This window comes from Neltuma alba, unplaced genomic scaffold (genome assembly GCF_004799145.2).
Source record: "Neltuma alba isolate B1F8T4 unplaced genomic scaffold, ASM479914v2 tig00004352_pilon, whole genome shotgun sequence".
Taxonomy (NCBI): domain Eukaryota; kingdom Viridiplantae; phylum Streptophyta; class Magnoliopsida; order Fabales; family Fabaceae; genus Neltuma; species Neltuma alba.
In genome coordinates, this window is record NW_021633669.1 from 20,801 (window position 1) to 46,176 (window position 25,376).

Here is a 25,376-nt window from a genome sequence, read left to right on the forward strand (position 1 = left end):
GTTTCATTCAATTGGCAATTTAGGCAGGAATTTATATATTTGCAAGAAATCTATGGAAGTTTTGGCATCATATTATCACTCATGACTTGCTAAAGCCAAGTAAATCATGAAGACACCATTGCATGCGGCGGATCTTAGCTGGCGCTGCAGTAACGGTTCTAGACATCCTAGAAGAAACGTTAAAGAGCAAACTTGCCAATGTTAAAATCCGGTTTTTAAAAAGTTTTCAGGTTATTGAGAAATTAACATGCTTTTCCATGAAATTATGTAATATGTGATATTATTGTAATGGAACGAACAGGAGCACTGCTTTATCCAACTAACTAGTAGGTTTCTATTTTACATGTTAATTTTTGCATAATTAATTATTGATTATTGACAATGAGAATTTGATTCTAAGATCGGAAACATGTCACACAAATTTTTGTTTTTGTTTTTTTTTTTTTTTGAGTTTGTCTTACAGAAAAAGGGGGAAAAACCCTCAAGACACCGGGAAGGACCCTCGTCTTGCTCATGTACACCTGAGAGTGCAGAATGAGACACACGGAAACAGTGTGGACCTTCCAGGCTTGCTCATGGTCATAGCTCATCATCGCCTTCGTTATCATCACACAAGCTGAATGCTGAATTTCCCTCTTTTCAAGATTTCTTCATATAGACGCCGCGGGTTTGTAATTTAGGGCTGACCACCCTAATGGCGACTACGTCGCAGTCCCACCGCTACTGCGGCCCTGCCTCCACTGGACCGGGCGGTGGCAGCTTCGACGCACTCAATCGGATCCTGGCTGACCTCTGCACTCGTGGCCATCCCAAGGTACTGTTCCAAACTTCTAATTGACCCTCAGCATCACTTGGGTTTTGCGAGATTGTGCTGATAGTACGTGGTTACAGAAGTACCCTTTTGGGATGAGAGCTGAACTATGGTGCTGGAAGGACAAAAGAACTGATTTTTTTTCTTTTTTTTTCGGGTTTTTCTCACAAATGCGCAGGAGGGTGCTTCACTCGCTCTCAAGAAACATCTGGAGGAAGAAGCTCGTGACCTTAGCGGTGAAGCTTTTTCTCGTTTCATGGATCAGTTGTATGATCGAATTTCTAGTCTTTTAGAAAGCAGTGAGCCAGCTGAAAATTTGGGGGCCCTAAGGGCTATTGATGAGTTGATTGATGTGGCACTTGGGGAGAATGCTTCTAAAGTCTCAAGATTTTCCAGTTACATGCGGAATGTGTTTGAAGGGAAGCGCGATCGTGAAATTTTGGTGCATGCTAGTAGGGTCCTGGGCCACCTCGCTAGGGCAGGCGGAGCAATGACTGCGGATGAAGTGGAACGCCAGGTTTGTGGATACTGAGAGAATAAACGCCTTCTTCTTCTTCTTCTCTCTCTCTCGCTCTCTCTCTCTCTCTGGAAGCAGAATGTTCTAAACTTTCTTATCCTCAGGTTAAAATTGCTCTGGATTGGCTCAAAGGTAATAGAGTGGAGAATCGTCGATTCGCTGCTGTTTTAATTTTGAAAGTAAGTGTCATTTCTTTGTTCAGTCGCGCCAAGTGAATTTGGTTAGTAGAGTCCGAGCAGATCGAAATTTTTTATTTCCTTTGGTTGGACCTTCTGGACGCTCTTGAAGTATTTGGCTTTGTTGGAGTTTAATCTTTTTCTCAAAAGCTCTTGGCTTATTTACGAGCAAGTTCTCTTTATTTTCTTTTACTTCGGTGGTCTCCCATATCCTTCAAATCTTCCGTTTCCCCCAAATACATCATATATGGACTATATTATGGCTGCTGCAGGAAATGGCAGAAAATGCTTCAACTGTCTTCAATGTTCATGTACCTGAATTTGTTGACGCCATCTGGGTTGCTTTGAGGGATCCAGAATTGCCAGTTCGTGAACGAGCCGTGGAGGCATTGCGTGCTTGCCTGCGTGTCATTGAGAAGCGTGAGACACGATGGCGTGTTCAATGGTCAGTTCATACTAAATGTGTTTAACATACATAATCTGAATCTGGTCATAGTGTTGATATTGTCTTTGGTTATGGTTGACGTCCTTTGTTCGATCAATGTCTGCTAACATGGTACATTAGTGCTGGAAGTTTGAAAATGAAGTTGACTAAACTCTGTTACAGCCCATTCGATACACAGAATGTAATGAAAAATGATTTTTTGAATTAGAAATATCAATTGTGCCCTTGGATAAAAAAGTAATAAAAATAATTGTTGAGTAATGATAACAGATATTTTACATATCGGTTGTTTTATGTGGGATAGGGTAACGGTAATGTGGGTATAGCAGATATTTTACATATCAGTTGTTGTATGTGGGATAGGGATTAGTTCTCCTTCTTTTAACAAACGGGGCATTGATATGGTATTTTAGAACAAAATGAAACGATAACTGCACTAGCATTTGAAATTTGGAGGTTTTTTGTTGATAGAAGCCTTTTGGAGGCGGATGGGGTGTAAGACTATCTTAAGTACATGCCTGCTAATTGGATCAACAGGGCAGTGCAGTAGGCCTTGACTCTGTGAAAACTGAAAACAATGTGTATCATTATAGCGGGACTTCTTAGAGGGTTTTGGCGACCATTGATATATGTATATATATTTTTAAATGGCTTACCTTACTTTAATCCTCATTTAAATGCCACTATGATGGAGTAAGTTCTTAATTTTTCTCTATTGGCAGGTATTACCGAATGTTTGAGGCAACACAAGATGGATTGGGTAAAAATGCCCCAGTGCACAGCATACATGGTTCATTGCTGGCAGTTGGAGAGCTTTTAAGGTTGGTAGAGTTTCCAACATCTGCATTACTATGCAGAAGATTTGCCCATTTAAGCTGGTATTTAGGATTAAATTATAATCTGGTGGGTTCAAACTAGTGCATGAATTGTTATTTTGGGCAGGAATACTGGTGAGTTCATGATGTCAAGATACAGAGAAGTTGCTGAAATTGTCCTCAGATACCTAGAGCATCGGGACCGGCTTGTTCGTCTAAGCATAACTTCACTGCTGCCTCGAATTGCACATTTTTTGCGTGATCGTTTTGTTACTAACTACCTGACAGTATGTTAACTTCCCCTAATACTTGATTGTGCTTTTCAAAGCTAGGAGGAATACCTTTCAGAATGGGGCTTTTATAGTAATTTCTAACATTTACTTTATTGAGTGGCAATCTCTTGCAGATATGCATGAATCATATCCTTGCTGTCTTGAAAATACCCCAAGATCGTGATAGTGGGTTCATTGCTCTCGGGGAGATGGCTGGAGCATTGGATGGGGAACTCATCCATTATTTGCCGACAATAACTACTCACTTACGTGAGGCGGTATGTTGCTGTAGTTGTTGACTGATGTCTGTCTTCAATCATTAGTCATCTTAGTGCCTTTTGCATGTCCTATGTGGGTTTTATGGTTAGCTGATTTATTTTCAGCTCCCTTCATGTGACAATATCATGATTTGAAGGTTGACACATTTATGAATGTAGATTGCTCCGCGTAGGACTAAACCTTCACTTGAGGCCTTGGCTTGTGTTGGAAGCATTGCGAAAGCAATGGGCCCTGCTATGGAGCCTCATGTACGTAGTCTTTTGGATATTATGTTTTCTGCTGGTCTTTCAACAGTGCTTGTGGAATCCCTGGAGCAAATAAGTACCAGGTACATGTTTGGATTATTTTTTGAAGTAAATTTTTAGAGGCTAATTTGATAGGTCATTGCAATATTGTTTAATGTTTAATTTGTAATCATTTCAGCATTCCATCATTGCTGCCAACCATCCAAGACCGGTTGCTGGACAGCATATCTATGGTTCTTTCTAAGTCCCACTATCCTCTGGGGAGGCCTGCTGCAAGCATGGGCAGAGGAACAATGGTGAATGTACCTCAGCAAGTTTCAGAGCTGAGTGGTTCTGCCTTAGTACAACTTGCTTTGCAGACTCTTGCTCGTTTCAACTTCAAGGTTATGTGTTGTGTTGTTTGTAATGTATCTGATTCATATTATCCATTTTACCAGCAATGCCTTTTTTTCACCTCCTTTTTGTATTCAAGTTGTTAGAATGCTGCCAGAGGGTTTAAACTTATGCTATAATATAGGGCCATGACCTACTGGAGTTTGCCAGGGAATCAGTTGTTATCTACTTGGATGATGAGGATGGAGCCACTCGAAAAGATGCGGCATTATGTTGCTGTAAATTAGTTGCAAATTCCCTTTCTGGTATAGCATGCACCCATTATGGTTCTAGCAGGTCAAATAGATCAGGGGGAAAGCGGCGCCGCCTTGTTGAGGAGGTTGAGTGTTTACATGCACTTTTTGTTTTATGTGGATAATTTATTTCTTAGATTTTGTTTTTCATTTTCAGTTGATTTATGTTGTTGTCGTGATATATATATATATATATATATATATATATATATATATATAAAATCTACTACTAAGTTATGGAACTAGCTTATAGCCGTCAATAAAAAAACCATGAAATATGGAACACTGAGAGTAGACTTTTTGTCTTATAATATTCACATGATTATCTTTTGTTCAAATCAAGACTAAAGATACCATATAGTATGTGGTAATAAAACAAACCTCTGGGGTGATGAATGAGTTGGTTTAGACTACAGGGGAGTAACTGAAACTCTAGCCAAACCAAGGGGAACAACCTGTAATTCTGCCCCCATATTAAGCTGCTAAGTACTGCAGTTTGATTGGAAGACTTCACCTTTGTGGGACCTTTGATTTCCATGAGGGTGTCTGCCCTTAGGGTGTGCTTAGAAGTTTTAGATCGGAAGGGATGCAATGGAAATGGAAAATTACCTAACCACCGGGTGGATTTCTGAGAAGAAAGTATGGAAAAGAAATAAAAACTCAATGTAATTTGAGGTGGTTGTGGGGGCATTGGGTAACTCAACCTGATATATGATTTTGCAGAAGGATATTTTTGTTTAATTTCATCCTGCAGGCTAGCTCTTTTGTATCGCAAATGTCAATTTTTCAGTGCTTTTGCTTATTTTTTTTTAATCTTATTCTTAGCTGATTAATTCACGCCTAGTTGATATGCTTCTTGCTGATTGAAATTGATGCTATGCAGCTCGTGGAGAAGCTTCTCATTTCGGCTGTAGCAGATGCTGATGTTAATGTCCGCCACTCTATCTTTACTTCTCTACATGGAGATAGAGGTTTTGATGAGTATTTGGCACAGGCTGATAATTTGAGTGCAGTATTTGCTGCTTTAAATGATGAGGTATGACTGTTAGACTTTAAGGTTCACAAAGAATACTTGTCCCTGCTTTCCTGGGAACTTAAAAAAAAAAAAAAGAGGTTAGGGCTGGTGTGCATAGTACCTGCTTCCCGTAGTGTTATAGCCTACTGAACAAAATATATCATATTTGGAGAGGAGTTCGATGCTGTTGCCTTTTGATCTTAGTTTTGTCTTGTAGGTCCTCAATTTTTCATTAAGCTCTAATGGGTGGGTGAATATTATCTTTTCCGCCGTTTACTTGCTTGTTTTTGGTCAAAGGGTTGAGTCTTATCTTGGTGATTATGTAGGATATAACGTTTTCCTCCTGGGTCGTAGCTATCTAGGTGATTGTTTTTCTCTGTTATACCCAAGTGAATGTCTTATGAATTTAGAGGAGGGTGGTGCCCGGCTTGAAAGGTTCTTTTTTGGGTTCAGGGAGTGCATGTGCTTTTTTGCTTCGTCAAAATTCATGTCTTTTCCTTCATTTGTTCAGTGTAAAAATTATGTTCACCTTCCCTAGATGCTTCCTTGAGTTTTTAAAATATTAGACTAACCTGTCCTACTTTTAAGTTTCACAAGGCATTAACTCGGCCTTTTGGTAATTGGTGCTGCATTGAACTAACATATTGGGAGTTTTTAGGAAGAAAGTGCAAAGCTCATCTGACTATTCACTTAATGGAGATGTTTTTGTATAGTTTACAATTCGAGGAAAGAAAGAAAAAAAGTTCTTGCTTGACTTGTATAGAACCATAGTTTCCTGCAATTTGTTCTTGAAGCTGCATCTTCTTACATCCTGTTGACAATTGAGCCTGGTTCTGCAGGATTTTGATGTTCGAGAGTATGCCATTTCTGTTGCTGGAAGGCTATCGGAGAAAAATCCTGCATATGTTCTTCCAGCGCTTCGCCGCCATCTTATACAGTTGTTAACATATTTAGACCAGAGGTATTTTGAAGGGTTTATCCTATTGGTTGATGAATAAATCTCTGATAATATCTTTGGTTATGAGTTGCTTTTATTGGACTTTTTTTTTTAAAAAGAAATTCATTGTCGTTGAATTATCTTTTTATGTTAGCAGTGCAGATAGCAAATGCAAGGAAGAAAGTGCAAAATTACTTGGTTGTTTGATAAGGAATTGTGAAAGGCTAATACTTCCATACATTGCTCCAATTCATAAGGTTTTAACTAGTTGTGATGTTTGAGATAAGTTCTTGTCTTGTTTCATTTTCTACTTTCTTAATAAATTTCTGATTATATCAGGCACTTGTAGCGAGACTTATTGATGTTAATGCCAATACTGGAATTATAAGTGGAGTTCTTGTAACTGTGGGGGATCTTGCCAGAGTGGTGAGAACTTTCCTCCTTTTTATGATATGCTTACTCATTTTTTTCTTCCAAAAACTTACCTAAATATCTTGGGTTCTGACTAGGGTGGTTTTGAGATGAGGCAATACATTCCTGAACTTATGCCTCTAATTGTTGAAGCATTATTGGATGGAGCAGCTGTTACAAAGCGTGAAGTGGCTGTTATTACACTCGGTCAAGTTGTGCAGAGCACTGGGTATGTACTTATGTTTCGTTTGTATGTCAAAAAAAGTTACCTGTTTATTTCTTCATTTGATGAATCCTTTCGGGGTATATATTATTTAACAAACTGTTAAAAGTCATGCATCCCCAAGGCTTAAATAAAATTATAAAAGAGCACTCCAGAGTCCCTTTGTCTTAAAATAAAAATCTATGGCCTGATGGACCTCACTTTCGTATCCCATAGTGATAGAAAAGATCTCTGGTTAAGACTGGTCTGTTTTGATCCAGCTTTTAACAGCACAAAGCTTTGAAAACAGTACTCGTCCAAATGTTATATTTTAAGAGTCAAGAGGCTGGACAAACGAATGTTTTAATAAAAATATCCCATGGTCAATTGCAAGGCTACTATCCACCTTCACGGTGCTAAACAAAATGACTGTTTGTCTCTGAACTCTGAAAGCAGATAAAACAAATCTCCTGAGAAAGAGGCTCATGAAGCTTACGAGTCTGTGGCAAATCATTTAATTCCATTAAGTGTATTCCTAACAAAATTGTTCAGATTTGAGGGGACTTTAGCCTTCTAAAAGGACAAAGAACATATTTGCAGTGTGTGTATTAGGTAAAGCTTATCAAAGAAGGAATTATATGAGCGATGAAAGATACACTATGAGTAGGATGGGGTATCTTGTCAGGAAGAAGCTCCAAGGCCAAAACTGAATAAGAAAAGAAAATGAAACTAAAAATTAAATGTGCAGGAAAGCTGCCCATTCCCTTTGCATGCTCAAAGGAGATACTCCCTTAAAAAATGTCCCAAGACAAGCGCTGCTTAGAATTCCTAAACAAATCCTTTCCTAAGGTGCATATGAAGACAAGGAAGCTTTTTAGAAATCGGCACCAAATTGTTGCCAAATATTCCAAATTATTTCAAAAAAGACACGTTGCGATAAAGTTCCTGCCCTTTGTCTGGTCAAGACTTTCGGATTGACTGTGAGGAGAAACTGCTTTAAAGAAAATTATTATTTATGAACTCATGTATCATTTGGGAGTGGAGACCGTAAGTAAAAACTGTTGCCAGTTTACTTGTCTTTGTATGTTTTTTGTATGTGGATTGGAATTTGAATTCATTTTTTTGTTTTCTGCTATATTGATGGATTTCAAATTTGTTTGAATTCATTTTTTTTATTTTCTGCTATATTGATGGATTTCAAATTTGTTTAATTCATTCTTTTATTTTCTGCTATATTGATGGTTTCAAATCTGTGTCATGGACAGTTACGTCATAACTCCATATAACGAGTATCCCCTGTTACTTGGCTTACTCTTAAAATTACTGAATGGTGAATTAGTTTGGTCCACCAGACGAGAAGTCTTGAAGGTAACTTTAGAAGTTAAAACTAAGTATAAAATTCCTTATTCCACATCCACAAATCTGTAACTAAAGTATCCTTGGGTTCCTCAGGTACTTGGGATTATGGGTGCTCTAGATCCTCATGAGCATAAGCGAAATCAACTTAGGTTGCCCGGGCCTCATGGAGAAGTTACACGTCCTGCCAGTGATTCTGGTCAACATATGCAGTCTATGGATGAATTCCCTATGGACCTGTGGCCTTCTTTTGCGTCATCAGAAGACTATTATTCCACGGTAGCTTATGAAAACCCCTCAGGAGTTTTTGGTTTTTACTTTTTATTGTAAGCTTAAAAATATCCTTTTATTATTTCAGGTTGCGATTAATTCCCTTATGCGTATATTGAGGGATCCATCACTTGCCAGCTACCACTTAAAGGTGGTGGGGTCCCTCATGTTCATATTCAAGGTATGGATAAAGGCCTTTTCTTTTTTCTTTTCGGGAGGCTAGGTGTTGAACCAAAAGAGAAACGCATAGAACACATTTTTTTATCCTCCATGAAAATGAAATTTGTTATTTGTGGAGATGCCTTTTTTTTTTTTAAAAAAAAAACTCTTAGTTGATTCTCTTGTCTTTGTGAATGTGAAGCATAATTAAAAGTTCTCTTTCTTTTATTAGATTATATGTTAAATAATTGCTTCAATTCTTAATTTTTGTTGTTCTTGGTGCCAATGTGATTGTATTTCTTCTTTGCGAGGAAAGTCAATGGGACTTGGCTGCGTACCGTACTTGCCAAAGGTTAGTCTTGATCTTGGACTTCGTAATTGATGTTACGTCCTTTCTACCTTCATTCTACGCTTACAATTTTTTTTTTTTTTTTGGTTGCCTTGCCTGCATTTTTGGTGCCACTTCTGTGCACATCTCATAGATGTTTTAAGGAAGATTTTTATTTCTGTTACGCAGAGAGGTTGAATAATTTTTTGAGCCATTTTGGCTTATATTCTTTGGGATGATTCCTTGTCCTCCACTTTCAGTACATTCCTTAACTTTTTCCTTCTTTTAGGTTTTGCCCGATCTATTTCATACTGTCCGTACATGTGAAGATAGCTTGAAAGACTTCATCACATGGAAGCTTGGAACTTTGGTGTCTATTGTGCGCCAGGTACATATCTAGCGTAATAAATCATTATATGATCTGCTGTTTGACTATCCTGTTATATATTATGATGTGGTTTTGCAGCATATCCGTAAATACTTGCAAGAGTTGCTTTCTCTGATATCAGAATTGTGGTCATCGTTCACTCATCCAGCACCAGCACGTCCTTCCCTTGGCTATCCAGTAAGTTTGGCAAATTTTCTAAATTGGTGGATTTTGTAAGGATCTTCACATGTCTGATCTGCATGTTATTGTTTCAGGTTCTCCACCTAGTTGAACAGCTTTGCTTAGCTCTCAATGATGAATTCAGAACATATCTTCCAGTTATTCTTCCAGGCTGTATTCAGGTCCTTAGTGATGCAGAACGATGCAATGACTACACTTATGTTCTTGACATTCTTCACACCCTTGAAGTGTTTGGTGGTTAGTGCTATTTTCTGTAGTATATTATGTATTATGTGTATCTTTTTGACAATTCGTTTGACCATTACGGGTCGAAGAAAGAGCTTATGAATTTGGCAGTGTGCTTTTTCTGTGGGTTTGTGGAGCTCATGGCTGGAGTGGGATAATTTTTGAATCACTGATGTTTTGTTTGTGATGCTAATAAAGCTATTTCTTGAACTTCTTGTCTTTACTCAGACTTTTGTAGTGAAATGGTCATGAGTCTCATGACAAGTGGTTGTAAGCTCATTTCTTGCCTCCAAAATTAATATTTCCGGACAGGTATATAGTAGGGTCAGGCTTTGTCCTTGCTTAAGTTTTGGAGATAATAATAGACCTCTTCGTTATCATTGACCTACATCTTAAGTTTTTGACATGAGTTGGTTATTGGGAGCTCTTTCAGCCATTTTGGTTTAAATGTTTGATCTAGTCTCTGATTTCTTTAATGAATTTACAGATGGATTGGTGACCTCCGTTGAACTAATTTTTATTTACTTTTCTTTTGGGGGTTGTGTTTTGTCTTTGTACTTCACTGTTAGCATTATTTCATAAAGAAGATATTCAGTATTATTTTAGTGCAAGACATTGAACAAAACTTTATTAACTTGGTGCGTAGGTTTTCGTGGGTGTAAGACCTGGTTATTTTGATTTTACTAGACAAACATGAATTAGTTACTTATGTATATATATTATGTGAATAAAGGGTAAACCATATATTCTTTATTATGTAGGGACTTTGGATGAACATATGCATCTTCTACTTCCTGCTCTTGTGCGTTTATTTAAAGTGGATGCTTCGGTAGACATCAGACGTGCTGCAATAAAAACATTGACAAGATTGATCCCCCGTGTGCAGGTAAATTACCATGCCATTCACTGAGTGTACAAATTTAACTTGTTTACGCAAGATATACGTTTTTCTTTTTTTCGTTTTTGGTTATGATTATTCTGGTCTGTTGTCAAACTTTTTCTCTTCCATTATCAGGTCACTGGTCACATATCTTCTCTTGTGCATCACCTGAAGCTAGTTTTGGATGGGTCAGTCCTGAGATTCTATTATTTAACTTTATATCAATGTACTTCTCATTTGTTCATAGAGTCTATGGCATTCTTCTCTGTCATTTGGTCTTGTGACTCTAGTAATTTTACTTGTCATTTACAGGAAAAATGATGAGCTCCGAAAGGATGCCATTGATGCACTTTGTTGTCTGGCTCATGCCCTTGGCGAGGATTTCTCACTTTTTGTTCCGTCCATACACAAGCTTTTACTTAAATATCGCTTACGGGTCTTGACTTTCCCTGGTTTTTAATTTTATTTTAGTGTGTAATTGATATCTATTTTGCAATGAAAAGTTTAAGAAATTTTTTTGATAGCAAGTTTTAAGAGAGTTTATGTTGCTTCAGCACAAGGAATTTGAGGAAATTGAAGGGCATCTTCAAAGGCGGGAACCATTAATCCTTGGCAGCACAGCTATTCAAAGATTGAATCGACGTCCTCCTGTTGAGGTCATCAGCGACCCTTTGGATGATGTGGAGAATGATCCTTATGAAGATGGATCTGATGTCCAGAAACTAAGAGGCCATCAGGTATCTTTCTCTAAGTGATGTGTTTATAGTTCCAACCTTCTGTCCAATCCTTGGGAAACTGACTGAGCGTGCTCAGTGGATTTTGTTTCACATATATGTCTTCAGTGCTATGACTATGTTTCTTGTACAATGAGTTTTAGAAGAGATCTTTGTCTCGTCTGCCATTCTGAAATGCATACTTTGTGCTAATTCTGCTGATGATCGCAGTCCAAATGAAAGAATGGCAGCTCTATAGTATAAAAATAATTTTGGTTCAAAATCACAAGAAGACATTATGCTGACTTTAGGGGAATCAGGAAGGAGCATTGTCTGGGAAATGAGTTAAGAACTGGAAATAGAATTTATAGGAATAAAATCCTGTATAGTCTGTAGTCTGACACTCTGAAGCTTTTACCCTGTGGCATATTTTTTGTATTAAGGGCTTAAATTTCTTTCACACAGGTCAATGATGGTCGCTTGCGGACAGCAGGGGAGGCTTCTCAGCGAAGTACTAAAGAAGATTGGGCAGAATGGATGAGGCATTTTAGCATTCAACTGCTAAAGGAATCTCCTTCACCAGCCCTTCGAACCTGTGCTAGGCTCGCACAATTGCAGGTTTCAGTGGATTGATATAGCTAATTGACAGAAATTTTTTCCTCATTAATTTCACTTCTGATGTGCTTTTGGCAGCCTTTTGTTGGGAGAGAGTTGTTTGCAGCTGGATTTGTCAGCTGTTGGGCACAGCTGAATGAGGGTAGCCAAAAACAGTTGGTCAGAAATCTAGAAATGGCCTTTTCATCTCCAAATATTCCTCCTGAAATTTTGGCAACTCTTCTTAACTTGGTATACTTGCTCTTCTTTACTTTGATGATTTTAAACACGTCTCTTGAGTCTTCAATGTTTTCATGCATAGATTCAACACGTCTACTTCAATAATGCCAAGGGCGAGAATTAAATCAAAGGATATGTTCTTTAAATGATCTGGCACTGGGGCTTTTAGATGTGATCAATTATACTGCTTCTGATTTGTAATTCAAACTTCATTCTCACAAAAATTATTCTCTCATCTATTTTTGATAATTTCCTGTCTTTCAAGTTCATTTTAGAGGGTTTACTTATTTTTTCTTCTTAAACAAAGAGTTCATCATTGAGGACCTTTCAACTTTCAAATGCAATTTTCTTTTTTAACTAATTGAAGAAAATGCTTCTGCGGGCTCATGCAGTAGATTTTAAAAGGAAAAGTGCATTTGTCTATATTGCTCGACTCGAATTACATTTTAGGAGATATTATGGTTTGAAAATGACTAAGGGCCTGTTTGGATATCATTCCAAACCATGGTTTTGGACACAAAACCATGGTTTGGACCAAGTGATATCCAAACAGCCTCATTTTTGTCAAAACCTTGGTTAGAGTCAAAACCTTGGTTTGGACTGATGAAACCATGGTTTTATGGAAAGTGACAATTTTTCGCTTCTGGAAAATTAAAAACGCGTCATTGGGAGTGTTAGAGGCTATCAACGGTGTATTTGACAAAAACACCCACAAGAATTATTTCACGCTTCGCCTGTTCGTCCTTGGCCGTCGTCTCCACATGATAATCAATAAATATACCAAATATTTATTTCTTTGAGGTCCGGGTTCGGCATACCAAATATAGTGCCACTTCAATATATTATGAACAAAATTATTTTTTGAAATTAAAGTATATTATAAAATTTATTTTTTATGTAATTATTATATTAACTTATGTCCTTTTTAGTAATTTGTACATATAAAAAATGTTTTTGATAACAACTATCCAAACACTCTCACTTCTCAGAATCACTTTTTCACAAAATGTATTCTTCATAAAATCTATTCTTCTCAGAATCTATTCTCCAGAAGCTATTCTTCAAACCATGGTTTGGTTTCATCCAAACACTCCCTAAGCAAACTTTGATGCCCAAGTATGCAAATCTTTTTCTTAAAAGATCTAGTTTAAACAAACTTGTCTGTCAAATAACTATCTTCTTTTAAACAAGATCTTGCGCTTAGTCTTGGAGTAATTAGTTCATGTAGGAGGTGTCATTGAGCTAGAGCTGGAATTAAATAGTCAGCAAACTTACTTATTGGTGATTGACAGTTGAAGCCCTTTTTACTCCGTCTTATCTTTCAATAAATGACTGGTTTTGAAAAATCTTAAGAATTCATTTAATTATTGAACCATACGTGATAAACTCGTGAACAAAATTGTCTGGGAAGATTGGTTCTGTTTTTCAAAAACAAGGGTTTCATGTGATTCGTCTTTTAGTCCTGCCAACTTTAAGATTCATGGGGAAGAAACAAAACTATGGTCTTCTATGCTTTTGTAAATTTACCCTCCTTTTCAATCTACAGGCTGAGTTCATGGAGCATGATGAAAAACCTCTTCCAATAGACATTCGCCTTCTTGGTGCTCTTGCTGAAAAGGTCCATACATCTCTTTATTTTGTGCTTTCAGCACATGCTGCTTAAAACATTGCTTTGCCTTTTCATTTTGTGTCTGTTTCATACATTTTCACATTTCTATGTCATGTTCAGTGTCGAGCTTTTGCAAAAGCCTTGCACTACAAAGAAATGGAATTTGAAGAAGCACGCTCTAAGAAGATGGATGCAAACCCAGTAGCTGTAGTTGAAGCTCTGATTCATATAAACAACCAATTACACCAACATGAGGTTTGTGTGAAGAGAAGTTGCTTCGGATAAATTTTGTTGTAGGCTGTTGCTCTCTAGGTCGACTTCGTTATCCTGATGGATATGGTGAGTTATATTTTCATCCAAACATCTTATTTTGTAGGCTGCAGTTGGGATATTGACCCATGCTCAACAGCACCTAGATTTTCAGCTAAAGGAGTCATGGTAATGCTTTAACGTTTCTATGTTTGCTTCTCTTGCATAAGCAATTTTAGCATGTCACCAGAAAGTGTTGGAAAGATTTTGGGCTTATGCGCAATTCTTTAGGTATGAGAAACTGCAGAGATGGGATGATGCCCTCAAGGCTTATACTGCAAAGGCCTCCCAAGCAACAAGTCCACATCTTGTCTTGGATGCTACTTTAGGTCTGTAGTGATATCCCTACCTTTATTCCTTCGTTTTTGGAGTTACTTGAACGTGCTTTCAAGATGAACCGACTCTTTGTTCTTTAGCTGGTAATCTATGGGGCTGTTAATGCTTCAGTTGTTGTTACTATGATTCTATTTGACTATTTATTGAATTAGAAATAGAACTAAATACAAAAACGTGCATGCACATGATTGTTTTATATCCCACTTTCCAAGTCCCAACTATATTTAAAATAGCTTTTAGTATTAAAAATTTGAAGTGAAGAATTTTTAGGATATTGCGATCAAATTCTTGCTGTAGTCAGCAAGTGGTTGATATGTGGAGGTGGAGTTAAAGGAAGGTTTTTATCCGGATCATCAACCAGGATTTTATAGCTTCTTAGCATGTGCGCGTGGATACAAAACACATCATTAGAGGGAAATAGTTGGAAATTGTTGCTTATGAATGGTACAAAATGTTTTTCTTTTTTCCCCCCTGCAGAAGAAAAAAAAGGCCTTTAGGATTAAGTGAATGAGTTGCGTGACAGAGGATGAGATATCATAATTGGCCAAAACAATTTACGAGTTGAAATCAAGACTATAAAGACCTCCTTCATATATGCATTTATGTATGCATAATAACATTAACAATTAACACTGCTAAATGCTAATAATTCTGATAGTAGTAGCAATAATCAATTTCCACCACTCTAAAAAATACATTAGAGAACCTAACAGAAGGTGAAGTAGACAACTGTGTTCCATCTAGAAGTGGATGAAGTTGACCTTATGTATATTCTTTAATAGAATGTGCCTTCCCTTTTCCTATTCCAATGCCATTTTTTAAACATGGAAGCTACTCTATATTACAAATTTATTTGTGTTTTTATGTAAAAGGACTTACTCTTGCTTTGTTAGTCTGCCTTGACACAATTATTTTGATGATCTTTGAGCTTGGAACTTCCTTTGCAGGACGAATGAGATGTCTTGCTGCATTGGCTCGCTGGGAGGAGCTGAATAACCTATGTAAAGAATATTGGACCCCGGCTGAGCCAGCTGCTCGTCTTGAAATGGCGCCAATGGTTTGTTTTATATAAACCATATTACTTTCTAATTTTTCAACATGTGCGTAAGTTTTTTACATGATTTGTGTTAGGCTGCAAACGCTGCTTGGAACATGGGAGAATGGGACCAAATGGCTGAATATGTGTCTCGATTAGATGATGGTGATGAAACAAAACTTAGAGGATTAGGGAATACTGCTTCCAGTGGTGATGGAAGCAGTAATGGTACTTTCTTCAGAGCTGTTCTCTTAGTTCGTAGAGGAAAGGTACTGGCTTGCTAGGGACATCTACTCTCGATTTTCCTGTGCTGAAAAATTTTACTCTTGCTGATCTGAATATATTGGCAGCATGATGAAGCACGGGAATATGTTGAAAGGGCTAGAAAATGTTTGGCCACGGAGCTTGCTGCTTTGGTGAGTATGATTCATAAACTTTTCTTCCTTGTTTATTCCTAGGATAGTGGACTCAAATTTCCAAGACTATGTGGACAACAGAAGTTTTAAAAGGGGGTGGGAAGTTTTACTATTATTCTTGGAATCTCTGCTGTTAGTCGGATAGGCAAAATCATGGTAGTATACTCTAGGCTGATGTGTTGAAGTCAAATGCTTTTGTTTCCTCATTTAATTCCTTTTTTGTGAGGCATTATTTTTCATTTATGTGGCTGTTGTTTCTTCTTTGCTGATGTTAATTGATTTTCTGTGGCTTACTTCCTTTACATCTTGTGGCTACTTTTTAGAAATAAAACAAGAAGTCTCTATGTAACTATTCTCTGAAATTCTTCCCGTCACCTATATTGTTCTAAATCTGTACTCGTTTATCTGACAAGTGGTGCTAGATCTTAAAGCGGAAAAGGGAAAAAGATTGGGTTCAGTTCATCATGAATGTTGATTTACTTGGTTTTACTAATGCTGGAGTTGTCTCCATACCACTAGTGTTTGTGTTTCATGTATATCCTCTGCATTGCTGTAAAGGATTGGATAGGTCAAAAACAATGGGACTTCACCTCTTCAGTGATCTCTCTCTCTCTCTAAAATTTAAATCAATTTATAATTTGTATTTTGTTGCGGCATTGTAAACTGCTTAGAATTATTATTTGGACCATTTTTCCTTGTATACTTGTAAACTATGCTGATTGCCCAATACTGACGAAACATCATTTGATGCACCACTGGCTGACAATGCCTGCTTATGCTTAGTCAGTGTGATATTCTTTTGGTATTACTAGTAGAGTTTTATTTTTATGAACTCCTTTCTACTGCATAGAATGTTGTATATTCTCATCTTCTCTTCATTTCAAGGTCTTGGAGAGCTATGAACGTGCTTACAGCAATATGGTTCGTGTTCAGCAACTGTCAGAGCTAGAAGAGGTTTGTGCTTTTGTAGTCAGAAATTTAACTTTTGGTGTTTTTCTTTATTCTAAACTTGTTAAATTTAATGCGGGAAAATATACTCTTGCCAGGTAATTGATTACTGTATCCTTCCAATGGGAGATCCTGTTGCTGAAGGGCGACGAGCTCTTATTCGCAATATGTGGACGCAGCGTATACAAGGAGCAAAACGCAATGTTGAGGTCCACAGCTCTTCCCTGTGAAAAGTGCATAAACATAAAACTAAGCATGGAAGTGTTTTGTGCACGCTATCAATTGAAAGCCTGCATATAACCACTGCATATGATTGTGATCACAGTCCGACTTCTAAGTTTTGACTAGATGCCTACAATTGTGTTTTTTTGAAAGTTTTGGGGATTGTGATATAGATAATTTGTAAGAACGTTATGGGCACTAATCTTTGGCTTCACTTGAGGTTAAAGAGGCCAAAGAAGTGGTAAACATGTTTCACTTATCATTTGTTACTTTTAGTAGTTAATAGTTAATTATTCATTAATCTACAATAGGTCAATGGTTAATGCCTTTATTCGCTTGCTCATGTTGGTTAATGGTTAATGATTCTTGTGTTTAGTTGCAGATTCTTCCTATGAATCACGTGGGTTTATTGATGGTTAATAGGCTTAAGTCAAATGAATTTTCACTTAAACTTTATGAAGCTTTATTTTCAGTTATGTCCAGGAGGGGAATTTCTTGCTTAATGACTGAATTAGTGATTGGAAGATTATTTGCAAAGCCATTACTTAACCCTTTTTGTTTGTCATCTTCTTGTCTCCTGTTGTGTGCTCTTTGTAGTGATTGTGTGGCTGTGCTACTCTTATCATTTTCTTAATATGGTGACCGGTTTCTGGTTCTGTTTTAGGAACAATGTGAAACTTTATATCGCCTTTAAGAGGAAGTTCCGCCAAGTACTGTCACTTGTCTAATTATTTCCTTTGATTGAATGTATAGGTTTGGCAGGCACTTCTGGTTGTTAGAGCACTTGTACTGCCTCCTTCAGAAGACATTGAAACTTGGCTCAAGTTTGCTTCACTTTGCAGAAAAAGTGGGCGCATTAGTCAGGCTAGATCTACTTTAGTTAAACTCTTGCAGGTTTGTGGTGTTTCTCTAAGAAGGTTGTTCTGTTAATTATCATTCATCTTCGCTTCACTATTTTCTTCCCCTTTCTTTTTCAGTATGATCCTGAAATTTCTCCTGAAAATGTACGATACCATGGCCCTCCACAAGTAATGCTGGCGTACTTAAAATACCAGTATTCACTTGGTGAGGATCTGAAGCGTAGGGAGGCTTTTGTCAGGCTGCAGGTATGATATATCTCCCTTTGCATAATAGTTACATGTACTTTAGTTACCACTAATCTCTGGCCTGCTGCTTCAAAACCGTTTGGCACAGACTTTGGCTATGGAGCTTTCGAGTTCATCCAGCATGCAACCAGTTACACCATCAGGCTTTGCAAATGCAGCCAATCCAGGTGTTCCTCTCCTTGCTCGTGTGTTTCTGATACTTGGATCTTGGCAGTGGTCACTTTCGCCAGGGTTGGATGATGAGTCCATACAAGGTTCTTGGACGTTTCAATTTCAACTCTGAGATGAAAAGGATTTCAATAGCTTCTCTGATTATGTTTTCACATCTGTAGATATACTTGCTGCATTTACAAAGGCTACTCAGTATGCAAATAAATGGGCCAAAGCTTGGCATAAATGGGCATTGTTCAATACCGCAGTGATGTCCCATTACACTGTAAGAGGTTTTCCTGAGGTAGCAGCACAATTTGTTGTAGCAGCTGTCACTGGATATTTCCATTCAATAGCATGTGGTGCCAATGCTAAAGGTGTTGATGATAGTTTACAGGTATGCCACATTATCCGTTGCAACATGAAACCATGCTGATGTCTTGGGGGATTGCTGGAACTGTTTGTATCAATATTTTTGCTTTGGTTGTTATTTAGTTTCTTTCTTCTGTTCTTTTTGGTTGTAATTTTAATATTTTTAAATATGGAATTCTTCCTTTTTATCTTATTATAAAAATCTTCTAATTAAACAGAAGAACTCTGCTCCTCCCATTGTTTGGCGTGCGGGAAAGATTAATAAGATTAGGGGTACATCAATATTGGGCTCATTTAAATGTGCCATTAACCTATCTTAGATTATCTACATCTTTACATCTGGTTATCGCTGTGAGTAATGCTATAGGTTTGCTTTTGCTTTGGAATCCGCTTTGGTGGTTGTTTTTAATATACTAGAGCCCTAATTTTAATGCTTTTTGTACTTGATTCAGGATATATTGCGGCTTCTAACGTTATGGTTTAACCATGGTGCTACAATAGAAGTTCAAATGGCCCTAAAGAAGGGGTTCTCCCTTGTCAACATCAACACCTGGCTAGTAGTTCTTCCTCAGATAATTGCCAGGATACACTCTAATAACCATGCTGTAAGAGAATTGATACAGTCACTTTTGGTGCGAATTGGGCAAAGTCATCCACAGGTTTGGGACTGATGTTGAATTTGGACTTATTACTGCTTGCCAACATCCATTGATAAGTAGCGCTCCGGATGCTGGAATTTTGAACTTGCATGAAGTATCTAATTTTCCTATTAGATATTTCTATGTTCTAAATGGGTGCTTTGGTGCGCATATCTCTAGGTGGCAATTGGGTTCCTCCATCTGTACTGTGTTCCATTTGTCTCCCCCCCCCCCCCCCAAAAAAAAGGGGTGTTGAGTGTGATATGTGACTTTGCAACTAATGCTCCTAAATAATTCTTATGGCCCATTATGGATAATAAAAATAATAAACTAAATGTGACAAGCCTCTTTGGGCGACTGGGAAGTTGCATAATTTAATCAGTTGTTTAAGGCATTTGATTTGAGCAATTTGCTGATAATTACATAGATTTCCTTAGCCAAGAAGATTTCGTCCCACACAGGCTTGCAAACTACTTCTAAATGAATTTTCTAATGAAGTTTTACTGGAGGCAGTTGTACTTTGTAAACAATAATTAATGATTCAGAATTAAAAAAAGCATTAAGTTGAAAAGCCTTTTGAATTTGAAAGATGGCACTCTAATTGGTTGAAATGTCTGATGGGACTCTGATCGTGTCAGTTTTCTGTATGTCAACTTTCTTTTCTTGATATAACGGTTTTCTTTTCTTCTTTTTTTCCCTCAGCTGGTAGCATTTGGATGACTATTTTAGTGTTTCTAATGTTCATGCTGATTTTATTTTTGTTAAGCTTATGTGATATTGCCATTTATTTTTATCTGTAGGCTCTCATGTATCCACTCCTTGTAGCGTGTAAATCAATAAGCAATTTACGCAGAGCTGCAGCTCAGGAAGTTGTTGACAAAGTTCGGCAGCGTAGTGGTGTTCTTGTGGATCAGGTGTGATAATGATCCATCTACAGTTTTTTTTTTTGGTCATCGTTATTTCCTAATTATTTATAAGCTGCTTTTGCTTCAGGCTCAACTTGTTTCGCAAGAATTAATTAGGGTTGCAATTCTTTGGCATGAGATGTGGCATGAAGCCCTGGAAGAAGCTAGTCGTTTATATTTTGGTGAACATAACATAGAAGGGATGCTAAAGGTGTTGGAGCCATTGCATGAGATGCTTGAAGAAGGCGCTATGAGAAACAATGTCACAATAAAAGAGAGAATATTTATTGAGGTTGTGCCAGCATCTTGACTTATTTGGTAGTCGAGGATTAAGATGTTCGTGCATGTTTTTCGTATTACCCTGGTTATGTATTTGTTTTCATATGCATAAAAGCTTTTCAATTCTGAATTTTTAAAAAGTTGAAATCCCGTCACTTCAAATTCAAATATTGAATATGAATTTGTCTATATTTTCTTGTTATTTCAGGCCTATCGACAGGAGCTGTTAGAGGCTTATGAGTGCTGTGTGAAATATAAGAGTACTGGGAAAGATGCTGAGCTAACCCAGGTTTGAAATTTGCCTGTCTAGATTTTTTATTTAGTTCCTCATTGTGAAGAAGGTCCTGGGTTGTTTGGACTTTTTGGTATAGGTGATACAGGGTATATATTTACCTCTCTGGCCTTGTTTTGATAGTTAAAGCTTTTGGGATGAATTGGTCCTTGATGTGAATTACAATTCACTTATGAATAAGAATGAGATTCTAGACGTTCTTTTCCATATTGGATCGCAGTGGAGAAGAATAAATCAAAATAGCTTCCTTCCTAGTCTCTCCTGGCTTTTTTAGATATTATGCGGCAGGTGCATTTATTAGGACTGAATGAAGGAAAGAAATGTTATGTGAAATAAGCATACATTCGTTCATGCAGATTTTCATCTGTCAAAGAAATTTTAAAGCTTGTTTCTATTATTTTCCTGGTTTAAATTGATTTTTTGAAATTATCACTTGATCAGGCGTGGGATATCTATTATCATGTGTTTAGAAAGATAGATAAGCAGCTCCAAAGTCTTACAACCTTGGACTTGGAGGTAAGAGTGATGGTTACATGTATATTTATTTATTTTTATATATTTATTCACTGTCATTGTCATGGGGCTAATACACTCTTCCTATCCATAGTCTGTCTCTCCGGAATTGCTTGAATGCCGCAATTTGGAGCTTGCTGTTCCTGGGACATATGTAGCTGGTAAATTGCTTTATGATCTTCCAAAAAAATATGCTTGCAGTAATGTGGATTTAGTCTACTAATCATCCATGACCATATTTCAGATGCACCAGTGGTAACAATTGCATCATTTGCACGTCAACTTGTGGTTATAACATCTAAGCAACGACCCAGGAAATTGACCATTCATGGGAGTGATGGTGAAGACTATGCTTTCTTATTGAAGGGACATGAGGATTTACGCCAGGATGAACGTGTCATGCAGGTACCTTCATGGTTGTTGTCCTACATGCTGCCTGTATAATTTGGCATCTGGGAACTTTTTCTTTGGGATCATTCATCTTGACAAGTTGGTAACTGACTTGTTATTTTTTGCTAGCTTTTTGGCCTGGTGAACACTCTGCTCGAGAATTCTAGGAAGACGTCTGAGAAAGATTTGTCCATTCAACGATATTCTGTAATTCCTTTATCTCCAAACAGTGGGTTGATCGGATGGGTCCCTAATTGTGACACCTTGCATCATCTAATTCGGGAGTACAGGGATGCTAGGAAGGTCAGATAGAATAGCTGCTTTTATATGCTCATTGTTCCTTGTAGCATCTAGCTTTCTTTTAATTCTCTTATGCTTTTGTGATCTGGGTTTGATTGTAGTGAGATTGTCATTAATATAATGGTGTTTCCTAGTTTTAATCACTTGAACATTTTCCCCCTGCTGTACAGATAACCTTGAATCAGGAACACAAATATATGCTCAGTTTTGCACCCGACTATGATCATTTGCCTCTTGTAGCTAAGGTTGAGGTGTTTGAGTATGCTTTGCAAAATACTGAAGGAAATGACTTGGCAAGGGTATGTAATATTTTCAAACACTACCTGGTATATGGTCTCCTACAGCATGCACTTAATTCAAGGGTCACAATGTTCTGTTTTCTAGGTGCTTTGGTTGAAAAGTCGAACATCTGAGGTATGGCTTGAGAGAAGGACAAATTACACTAGGAGCTTGGCTGTCATGAGTATGGTGCGTGCTTAATCATATTCTATACAATGAATTGAAATTTTGACTTAAGACTTATTGCCACATTCTATAATTACCGTGCAGACTCCATCATGTTTTAATTTATAACTGTGAAAGCATTTATTATGTGGTCTGAAGAGGTGAATATTTGGTTTGCATGTTACAGAGGATCTAAGCCTTCAAGTCGCCAACCATTGCTTTTCTTCTTCTTGTTATTTTGGGTGTTTCTGAACTTATTTCCTTTTAGTAGCATCAAAATGGCTCACTTTCCATTGAAGGATATATTTTTCATGTGTTTTGTCTCACTCTTTATGGTCCTCATTTATCGCTTCTGCCATATTTTCACTTCCTTCTTCTATGTGTTTTGCTACGATAGAGTATTTATTTAAATTTTATTGTTAGCGCTTTATGTGGGATCTGATTGGCGGGTTTGTTTCCTTCAGTCCCTTATGTAAATGCATTTGCACTTTTTCCAATTTGAATGCATTAACCAGAGAAGATCATACTCTGATTTTCTATGCTTTGAACGTTAAAAAGAGCTTGTTGTAATGCATGGGTTTCCTATTATTGAAGTTCATAACTTCAAGAAACCGACTTATTCATCCCTCCTAGACTGATGAAGATTTAAGTTTATGATTTATACTAATAGTTGGGTTCTGCCAGGTCGGTTACCTCCTTGGCTTAGGTGATCGTCATCCAAGCAACCTTATGTTACACCGGTTTAGGTAACTGACAAAAACTGAAAGATAATTTAAGCTAGATTGACAGAACTAGTTAATTTAAAATTTTGAGGTATCTAATTGTTCTCTTGTTCTGCAGTGGGAAGATTTTACACATAGATTTTGGAGACTGTTTTGAAGCATCGATGAATCGTGAGAAGTTCCCTGAGAAGGTGCTCAAGAATCTGTTATTCTTTGTTTTCTGAGATTATTCAAATTCTTGATATGTTATTGTTTCTTATCTTGCTATTTCCGGATCAGGTTCCTTTTCGCTTGACAAGGATGCTTGTGAAAGCTATGGAAGTTAGTGGTATTGAAGGAAACTTCCGCTCAACATGTGAAAATGTAATGCAAGTTCTGCGATCTAATAAAGATAGTGTTATGGCTATGATGGAGGTAAAATTTTTCTCCCATTCTCATTTCTCTGCTGTGAAAAAATTCCAAAACGGGTATAGATTTGAGAGACTAAGAACACCCCATTCTTATGAATTTACAAGGTAATGTTCATTGTGTTATTTTTTGGAGTAGGGCCAAGATATGCACGTGTTGAGCATAAAAATGCGTATTGTTTAAGGGTGAAAAAAAAAAAGTATCGCTATTTCTTTATTCATCTTTTCTAACCGTAGCTTTTTTAGCACACCAGGGTAATTTATTCATTATATTAAATCATCTCGTCTTATGGTCTCAATTGGATGATTAGGTTGATTAATTGTTCTTCCTGCCCTCAGGCCTTTGTACATGATCCTCTCATCAATTGGCGTCTTTTCAACTTCAATGAAGTTCCACAAATGTCGATGCTTACCAGTAATCATGTACCTGCTGTTGTGAATACTGAAGAATCTGCCACAAATAGAGAGCTTCCTCATCCTCAACGAGGTGCTCGTGAGAGGGAACTTCTTCAGGTATTTTTAACGTTTTTCTTTTTGGTTCGTTTTTTTATGTTTATTATGATGATAATTGTTTTTACTTTTACATATAGGCTGTCAACCAGCTTGGTGATGCTAATGAGGTCCTGAATGAGCGAGCGGTAGTTGTTATGGCTCGCATGAGTCATAAGCTTACAGGACGGGACTTTTCAACTTGTTCTTCGGTTTCATCTGGCTCTATACAACATGCAGTAGATCATAGCAGCTTAATTGCTGGAGACACTCGTGAAGTTGATCATGGCTTATCAGTGAAATTGCAAGTTCAAAAGTTAATTAACCAAGCAACCTCACATGAAAATTTGTGCCAAAATTATGTCGGGTATGATTCCAAACTCATCAGTTTTCTTGTGTTGTTATTTGTCCTCTGCTTTTTGGAGTGACTAATCTGCAAGCCATATTAACCAGTCTCTCCCTCCTTTTTCCCCCCCTGAATCTCTAGCTTTCTTCCTAGCAACACATTTATGTTGGTAAAACTTTTGAACATTGATGCTAACCGTTTCAGAAGTTGTCGACACATAATGTCATGTTTACTGGCAAGCTCATGAAGATGGGATAAAAAGGATTGCCCATCGTGGAATGCATCTAGCATAATATGATGCAAATGATGTCTAATACGTTTGAGTTCTTAAGTGTTTGTTTTTGGATATTGACGTATAACTGGGATGCGCTGTAAATAGATGTGTTGTGGAGAATGATGTCTTTCGCAAGGATTCCTCTATCATGAAAAAGTTGATTAATTTAGATGTTAAATCATATTGCCGTCTTTATTCTAAGGTGTCATGAACTGTTCTTTTTTGGCATCTAACTCTAGTAACTTAAACAGGAAAATTATCAGAAAATTAATGTGTATTTTGCCAGAAACTTAGGGTTGACACAGTTTAGATCGGTGTTCTGTTGTGACCAACTGGATGAGCAACCTTCCAAGTGTCAGAGCCAGATTGGGTCAAACTAATTCCCCCCCCCCCCCCACCTTCTTTATTTGAGATTAACTATACTGTTAATACGTGGCAGGTGGTGCCCTTTCTGGTGATCCAGAGGAGCAGAGTATATATTGTACATGTTGTACATAGTGAAATCCTTTCTTCTCCGAATGTATAATTTGTAGCATATGATGTGGTGATTTTACCTGCCTTGTACAGTCATTTATTTCCTGCCAGCTCATAAGAAATGGTGTAGGATTTAAGCAAATGCTTCATCCTTGTAGGTTAGATATTATATTCGATTAGGTCTTCTGTAAATGTCCTTTCCCTCTCTAATGCTAAACCCACGAGGTGCATAAGGTTTTCGCTGGAGATTCTAGCAACGAAACCATTGTGATTATTATTGTTGGAAATGAATAACTTAAATGTTATTGCTAAAAA

At 37.4% G+C, this 25,376-nt stretch overlaps 1 protein-coding gene across 1 annotated transcript; it reads left to right on the plus strand.

Annotated features, from left to right (window-relative positions):
- Positions 1-517: 517 nt before the first annotated feature.
- Positions 518-25,376, plus strand: LOC114744374 (serine/threonine-protein kinase TOR). Its single transcript, XM_028932547.1, has 57 exons — positions 518-814; positions 990-1,328; positions 1,433-1,507; positions 1,777-1,949; positions 2,672-2,770; positions 2,892-3,051; positions 3,171-3,314; positions 3,474-3,643; positions 3,739-3,943; positions 4,078-4,272; positions 5,070-5,222; positions 6,041-6,162; positions 6,296-6,395; positions 6,478-6,564; positions 6,648-6,778; positions 8,017-8,119; positions 8,204-8,386; positions 8,466-8,558; positions 8,853-8,888; positions 9,154-9,252; positions 9,331-9,429; positions 9,507-9,669; positions 10,419-10,543; positions 10,673-10,725; positions 10,850-10,973; positions 11,092-11,274; positions 11,716-11,868; positions 11,944-12,096; positions 13,631-13,702; positions 13,814-13,948; positions 14,070-14,131; positions 14,234-14,331; positions 15,286-15,395; positions 15,470-15,643; positions 15,725-15,790; positions 16,676-16,744; positions 16,837-16,947; positions 17,714-17,854; positions 17,938-18,066; positions 18,155-18,320; positions 18,399-18,613; positions 19,041-19,247; positions 20,027-20,140; positions 20,220-20,423; positions 20,619-20,699; positions 21,144-21,218; positions 21,310-21,376; positions 21,460-21,620; positions 21,735-21,908; positions 22,076-22,204; positions 22,290-22,373; positions 23,034-23,095; positions 23,190-23,262; positions 23,351-23,485; positions 23,818-23,991; positions 24,069-24,334; positions 25,027-25,376. Exons 1-57 carry the CDS (start codon positions 695-697, stop codon positions 25,043-25,045), a joined length of 7,413 nt encoding a protein of 2,470 aa, XP_028788380.1. The 5' UTR covers positions 518-694; the 3' UTR covers positions 25,046-25,376.